The following is a 7,818-nucleotide window of genomic DNA, read 5'->3' as shown; positions in this document are numbered from 1 at the left end:
GAGGGACTGGGTTGTAGCCTGAGGGAATTGTTCTTCATAAAACTGGGAAGAGGGAGAGGAGGGAAGGTTTTTGTCCTTTGCTAAAGAAGGGGTGAGAAATCAGGAGGGGGTAAGAAATCATCACGTACGTCTTGCTAGAGCCTTCTCGCATACCCAAGTGTCAGAGTTTTGGGGGGAATGTCAGGGACAAGAATTTCCCAGGAGCATAGCGGGAGTCGATGCATCACATCCGCAAATCCTTCTGTTGTTGCTGTGTGGCAAATCATTTAGAAGTGCAAAGCATTTCTGCTACGCTGCCCATAGGTGCCCTCTCCCACCTGGAGCCAACGCTCTCCTAAGGGAGCACGGTGGGATCCTCGGGCCAGTCTTTAATTCTCCTCTTATTTTATCTCCTGAAAGCATCCTACTTTGCCGTGGCTGTCGTGAAGAAATCTGACAGCAATATCCAGTGGAACAATCTGCAGGGCAAGAAGTCGTGCCACACCGCTGTCGGGAGGACTGCTGGCTGGAACATCCCCATGGGCTTGATTCACAACAAGACGGGGAACTGCAATTTCGGTGAGTCGCATCCATTTCTTCGAGCTGGGAATCTGCTTGCAAAAATGTTTTCCCATCCTTCATCTGGTCTTCAAAGTTTCTTGTGCCTCACAAGAGGTGGGAGGCGGGAAATGGAGAAGACTCCGTTACTTAAGGTTTCGCTGAGCAAAGCTTTAGGTTGTTGGTGACTGCTTCAGAGTGAGATACGGCACGTCAGCTGTTTCGGGGGGCTTTGCTTTCTTTTCACATCTCTCCCCTTCCCTCTGCAGCAGCCCAAGAGGTGTTCCCGAAAAGGGAATGCAGGCTGCCCCAGGTTCAGGGCGCCTGGTGCTTGTGGAGGGTGCAGAGCCGGGGTAAAGGGTGGGTTTAGGCATCTCAGAAGATCAACTTCCACATCCGCCTTTCAACCGCTGAGAATTACGGTCCAACAAAAATAATCTGGAAATATTATGGACCAAGGCAAATTAAGCATCTAAAGGATTATTAAAGATTCCTTTAAAATAAATATTAAAAGGAAATCGCTAACCGCAAGAAGATACTAGTCCTAGTCAGGTTTAGGTCAGCCTCTCCACCCTCCTGCCCGCCCTTCCCACTGTCCCCTCTTCCCCCAGGGCTCTGGCACTGCTGCCAAACGCAACTCTGCCGACCTGGAAAGGCTGAGGGGTCTTGGGCTGCCTCTGCGTGAGCGGGGAACGGTTTGCAGCAAAAACGTTCTTCTTTTTATGCCAAGACAGTGCTTAGTGCTATCTCTTGGGGACTATTGAGCCGCAGTATCAACAATAACAAGTTCCGTGGTGAAAACTGGATGCATGCTATTTGCTGTCCAGGCGCTCCTTCCCACAGCCTGCTTCCAGCTCCTGGTGACCGCTAATACGAATTCATCATGAGAACGTATTACTGAAAGAAAACCTAACTTTTCAGTGCAGGAAAAGTGAATTTCTCCTATTCCTGCCTTCAGATGAATACTTCAGCGAGGGCTGTGCTCCGGGGTCTCCTTCTAACTCCCGCCTCTGCAAGCTCTGCAAGGGCTCAGGGGGGGTCCCGCCGGAGAAGTGCGTCGCCAATAGCCACGAGAAATACTATGGATATACTGGAGCTTTCCGGTAGGTGGTGGAAACACTCAGGTCCTTGGAAACACCCCCCAAAACACCCTGGGGCTCATCACAGAGGTTTTGGGTAGATCACATATGGAGTACAGCCTCACACTGATGCTAATTTGCTGACCTTCTTTTTTTCTCCATCACACTGCTGAAGGTATATATGTCTGTAATATTATACACACGCTACACGTTTTTTTCTTCATGCAGCTTCCTGCAAAATGATGTAAAATCTTCCCGTTCTGTAAAACTAACGTCCCGGTGCCTCCAGGCAAACCTGGAGAGACACAAGGGTTTTGGCCAGACCTCCTGCAATGGCAGCAAGCCCTACGCTTTCCACACGAATAAGGAGTGTTAAAAGATGGGGACCCGCAAACAACGCTGCCATAGACACTCCCCGCTGAAAACGCTGCTCGCCTTAGTCCAAATGACTCTACAAAGTGCAGAGGCCAGCGGTCAGCCCCAGTGCCATCTCCTCCGTACCCGCTCGGCATCAGCTCAAGTCTAAGTAATTCATATTGGGCATGAATTTAGGAAGAGGATGGATCTGGTTTCATTTACATCTAAGAGCAAAGAGACCCTGCTTCAGGGTTTGCGGTCCCTTTGGTGTAAGCTAGCCTCTTCACAGAGCTATTAACACGCACGGGCAGGCGTTGCAGAAAGGAAAGCGAATTCTGAACCTAGCCAAACTGCTTCTCTCTGACAATAAAATAGATCGGCTACTTATCACGTGAGAGGGATGCATGCCTTTTTCCAGAATGCGTTAAAAGGCTCTGTTTCAGATATCCTTAAAGTATTCATGGCCGGGCTCTTACACCCGGCTGTCCTCGGAGATTAATTTTACAAAATAAGACATAGGTCAGAATCAAGTATGTGGGAAGGGGCCAGGATCGAGCACCCGCATCACTCGCCTGCCTTTGTACTTTCCAGGTGCCTGGTCGAGGAGGGGGACGTGGCCTTTATTAAGCATTCCATCGTCGAGGAAAACACTGACGGTATGTGGTTATTCTGTCGCACGGGTCTCGGCAGGGCTGCCTGCCCCATACCCGCGTTATTTTTGTTCCCGGTGCAGAAGGGAAGAGCAAGCTTTACCTGCTCGTCCTGCCAATCTCTCCCCTCCCGCAGGAGGAGCGGAATTCCAGCGTCGGCACATGCTGGTGGCTCTGCCCAGGCATTTCTGCAGAGACGCTTCCCCGCTAACTATCATTGAATTTCAGCTGCAGAATTACTCAGGCGGTGCCTTAACCACAGCCTCGACACCTTTGCGCAGCGCTCTAGCTCCCGGCTTGCCTGAAAATTAAAAGTTCGGTTCCCGCTTTCTGAAAGCAGCGGCCAAAGTTTTCCAAGCATTTGGGAAAAAATGCAAGGAAGGAGATGTAACTACATCTCCCAGCCTGCTCCAAGGGTCTGACTCATCCCATTGACTTTTCCTGAATTTTACTTACAGCCTCCTTTATACATGCCAAGTGCCAGTGCACATGAAGGCAGCAACACGTGCCTGGCGTAGGTGTTGTGAGGCTGACGTTCTTCTGCTACACGAGATCTCTCAATCTCCAAACCGATTCTCTTTAAAGGCAAAAATAAAGAAGACTGGGCCAAAAATCTGAAAATGGACCAGTTCGAGTTGCTGTGCACTGATGGGCAACGGGCAAACATCATGGCTTACAGGGACTGCCACCTGGCCAAGGTTCCTACCCATGCTGTGATCACGCGTCCCGAGAAAGCAAAAAAAGTCCGTGAGCTGCTGGAGAGACAAGAGGTTGGTAGCACTGACAGTGGAAGAAACTTTCTGGGGTTGTTTTTATGCGGCATGTTTGCACGTTTAGAGCAACGATGCTCTGAGTTTCCCCGAGTCAGCGCAACATGGAAGATTTTAACTTACCGGTACGGGGTGACAGCCTTGTCCCTCAGCCTCCCCCTTCCTCCATCCCTTCCAAACTGCTCTTCCTCCTCTGCCACCTTAGCAGATACACCTTTGGGTAACAGCCGGATTGTAGCGGTCGCTATTGTCACGCTATACTCGTGTGACGTGAGATTATCAGCTCCTCCTCGGGCTTATGCCCTTGCAGGGGAGCTTCAGAAACTCTTCTGGGGTGCCAGGTCTCTAACCCAGCTGGGTCAGGCACAGCCGCGAGAAGCTGCCTCCCTGCAGTCTTACAGCTACTGGTGTAAATGTAACCAGGTTAAAACAGCTCTGTTTGATTCCACACTGAAAACGTCAGTATTTGCTCCACCGTCAGGGTCTGCTGAGAGGCGCTTGGGAAGTCGGGTCCTTTTGCTCTTGACTCATGGCTAAGGCATAGGACCTGCTGGCAGCATCTGCCGATCGGCTCTGCATGTAGTGTGACACATTAAAATGGAAAAAAAAATTGTTTTGACAGTCGTGCCACCACTGTGCCTACCACTGAGAGATCCCTCATCTAACCATACGGACAGAAGATCAATCCTAAATTTCTGGAGCTTTGCTGGGGGCTGCCCAGGGTGATGGTGAAGAACTAGGACTAAGAGCTAGGCTTGTACGAGATGAATCTTCTACTTCTTACATCTACTTACCTTTTCTTGCCTTTATTTCAGAAACTGTTTGGAACAAAAGGAATCGAGAAGGACAGATTCAAGATGTTTGAGTCTCAAACCAAGGACCTTCTGTTTAAAGACTTGACCAAGTGTCTGGTCAATCTCCGCGACGGAATAACGTACAGGGAATTCCTCGGAGAGCAATACTATGCTTCAGTTGCTAGCCTCAATACCTGCAATCCATCAGGTAACTGTAACAGCCCCAGAAGGAAGTCTGTGAACTGCAGTTCTTAGCCTCGCAGGCACGAACACTTTCTTCTGTAGCTGTCCATTTAATTTTTTTAAGCAAAATGGGGATAAACCGTGAAGATGCCAGTATACTTTTTTCAAAGTTCCTTGGATAAATTGAAAACAGTCTGGAAGTCTGCTTCAACAGACAATCAACAATCATCAACAGCAATCAAAGATTTTTATTCACTTTCAGAAAATATGTAATTGTTTTAAACTAAAAGAGGGCAGATTTAGACTAGATGCAAGGCAGAAATTGTTCACCATGAGGGTGGTGAACCCCTGGCCCAGGTTGCCCAGAGAGGTGGTCGATGCCCCATCCCTGGAAACATCCCAGGTCGGGCTGGACGGGGCTCTGAGCGACCTGCTCTGGTTGGGGATGTCCCTGCTCATGGCAGGAGGTTGGACTAGATGGCCTGGAAAGGTCCCTTCCCACCCAAACTACTCTATGTTTCTATGATTCTATTCTATACACTTTGAGAACCGGTAAAAAGAACCCACCCTGTCCCATCAGCGTGTGCTCAGTGCGATCTGTGGTTACTACACATTTTTTTGTGGCACGCTGAATATGTTTTCCACGCGATGACATTGTTGGCATGGCTGGGCGTGTGCTGGTGGGACAGGAGTGTTTAAGGGCAGGATCTGAACTTCTCCCTGACCTTTCCCTTTTCAGATCTCCTCCAGGTGTGCACCTTCCTTGAGGACAAGTAGCAAGATGGGAAGGACCCTCGCTGGAGGGGGAGGAAACCTCAAGCCATGACTCCTCTCGTGTCCTCAGCACCGAACACCGACCCGCAGAGGGCCCTCCACCTTCACTGCTTTCTCTGCCCTTCCTCCTCACTCTGAAAGTAGCTGTTTGAGACTTTACTCTGCTGCCATCACAGCAAGAAATAAAATCTCAAATCTAAAGAGGTGTCCTGGCATTTTTCAAATCGGACCTTAAGCCCATTCCTTCCTCAGTACCTCTCGCTGTAGGGCAGTGTCAGACACCAAAGTGGCTCTTGCCGCTTAAGGCTATTGCTGCCCATTGGAGAAATTTATTTCAACATTTGCGGAAGCCAAATGGATTAAATATGCCCTAGAGCCTAATTAACAGATGTTTTGTACTCTCTGTGCTTTTGCTTCACCGAGGTTATCCATTATCTCCCCAGCAGCTGCCTAGTGTGGCTGGTACACAGGAAAAGGGAGAGTGTTTATGTCAGGGAAGATGAAGGATGGAGAAGGAAAAAAAACACCACCCCCCCCCAAAAAAGAGTGGTTGTTTAAGATGGAAGGTGTGAATAGAAATACAAATCACTCAGTAGAAGGTGTGAATAGAAATCACTCCATCTCATACCTCAGCTGGCTGGATCTGAGTCATTTCCACCAGGGAGTACTCTTAAAGCATGTAAGTATATTGATGAGGAGAGTACAGGCTTAGACAGCCTTTCTGAAAAAAATTTAGGACTTACTTAGAAACATGTGTGTTTTGGTAGTCCGTCCAATGTGCTGCTGACCTGAAAACAAACACGTAGGTGGGCAGCCTGACTCTGATCCATGGTGAAAATAAAAAGGCAAGACAAAAAGGTCTGCTGAGGTTCTCTGCTTCAGAGGAAGAGTCTGGGGTAATCCAGCAGGTCCCAACCCCGTTGTCAAGGCAGGCATGGAAGAGCTGCTGAGGGCCAAAAGATGCTAAGAGCTTTGGGCTTTGAGGGAATGAAAGTTTTGATGGGCCCACAGTGATGATTTTCGGATGCATATGTGTTGTGAAAAGTCTGCTAGCCTGAACTGAAGATCACTTTGGAAGACAGAAATGTAGACTGTGATGGGAATCAATGAAATTTAGTTCCTCACGTTTATGTAGGATGAAGTATTGTTGTGATTTAACCCCAGCCAGCAACCAAGCCCCACGCAGCCGCTCATTGACTCCCCTGCAGTGGGATGGGGGAGAGAATCGGAAGGGTAAAAGTGAGAAAACTCGTGGGTTGAGATAAAGACAGTTTAATAGGTAAAGTAAAAGCCGCGCACGCAAGCAGAGCAAAACCAGGAATTCATTCACCATTGCCCATCGGCAGGCAGGAGTTCAGCCATCTCCAGGAAAGCCAGGCTCCATCATGCGTAACGGTGACTTGGGAAGACAAACGCCATCACTCCAAGCGTCCCTCCTTTCCTTCTTCTCCCCCAGATTTATACGCTGAGCATGGCGTCATATGGTCTGGAATATCCCCTTGGCCAGCCTGGCTCAGCTCTCCCAGCTGTGTCCCCTCCCAGCTTCTTGTCCCCCCCAGCCTCCTCACTGGCAGGCCCGCATAAGAAGCTGGACAGTCCTTGACCACTTAGCAACATCAGTAAGTTATTAAAATTATTTTCATCCCAAATCCAAAACATGCTTCTATGAAGAAAATTAACTCTATCCCAGCCAAAACCAGCACAACTATACTGGCCAGATGACTTTTTTAACCTGTTCTTAAAAACTAGCAAAGAAAGAGATACAATGCCTCTAAAAGCCTGCTTCTGCAATGACTATGGCTACAGTTAAAAAACTTACTCCAAGAAAAGCTGCATCATCTGTACTCCATATCAGGTGTAACCCCTTGTCCCATAAGTAGAAGGCATGGAAAAGAGGAACCTCACTAGAGAATCATGGAGTAACTCAAGTGGGAAGGGACCTCCGGGGGGCTCCAGTCCAAACTCCTGCTCAAAGAAAGGGGCCAACCAGGTTGCTCAGGCTTGACTTGGGCACTGAGAACCTCCAAGGATGGTGTCTCCACGACCTCCCTGGGCAACCTGTCCCACTGCTTGGTAGCCCTCAGGGGAAGACGTTTCTCTCACCCCCACTCTCTTGTTCCAATGTATTCCCATTGCCCCTCATCCTGCACCACCATGAAAAACCTGGCTCCATCTTCCTGATGCCTGGTACAAATGTGTCCATCTCTCCTCCATGCTCAACAAGTCCTGGCCCCCAGCCTCACCCCACAGGGCGAGTCTCCAGCCCCCTGACCATCTTGGTGGCTCTCTTCTGAGCTTGCGATTATTCATGGATGTCTTGCTTGAACCAGGAGGGCTCAAAACCAGATGCAGTACCTAGATGTGGCCAAACATCTCAAGATGTTTGAGTCTCAAACCAAGGACCTGGTGCTGAGCCGAGGGCGGCAATCCCCTCCCGGGCCTCCACGGCTCTCAGGCCATTGCGGCCACCCACTGCCCCAGTGCCATGCTCTGCATTAACCTCCCCCATGCGGTAAAGGCAACCTGCTCCCTCACCTCCAGGGCCCGTCCGAGCCACGGAGCCCTAAGCCTGGCCCCAGCCCGACTCCCCCTTCCCTCCTCCTCGGCACCGCGGTGGGACTCCCCCACACCCCCGATGAACTACAAGTCCCGTGAGACCCCGCGCCCCCGCCTC

At 49.8% G+C, this 7,818-nt stretch overlaps 1 protein-coding gene across 1 annotated transcript in view; it reads left to right on the top strand.

Annotated features, from left to right (window-relative positions):
* LOC104627836 (ovotransferrin-like) overlaps positions 1 to 5,347 on the top strand; it is a gene marked incomplete at its 5' end in the record, with an annotated part of 5,659 nt that extends 312 nt beyond the window's left edge. The window contains 6 exons of the mRNA XM_010296215.1: positions 400 to 558; positions 1,496 to 1,640; positions 2,565 to 2,629; positions 3,209 to 3,393; positions 4,209 to 4,395; positions 5,110 to 5,347. Coding sequence (XP_010294517.1) covers positions 400 to 558; positions 1,496 to 1,640; positions 2,565 to 2,629; positions 3,209 to 3,393; positions 4,209 to 4,395; positions 5,110 to 5,147 — 779 coding nt within the window. The remainder of the gene's footprint in view (positions 1 to 399; positions 559 to 1,495; positions 1,641 to 2,564; positions 2,630 to 3,208; positions 3,394 to 4,208; positions 4,396 to 5,109) is intronic.
* Between the last annotated feature and the right edge of the window lie 2,471 nt (positions 5,348 to 7,818).

The sequence above is a fragment of the Phaethon lepturus genome, unplaced genomic scaffold (genome assembly GCF_000687285.1).
Source record: "Phaethon lepturus isolate BGI_N335 unplaced genomic scaffold, ASM68728v1 scaffold9631, whole genome shotgun sequence".
Classification (NCBI taxonomy): Eukaryota; Metazoa; Chordata; class Aves; order Phaethontiformes; family Phaethontidae; genus Phaethon; species Phaethon lepturus.
The sequence above is the reverse complement of the archived record's forward strand: the minus strand, read 5'-3'. Positions and strand labels throughout refer to the sequence as shown.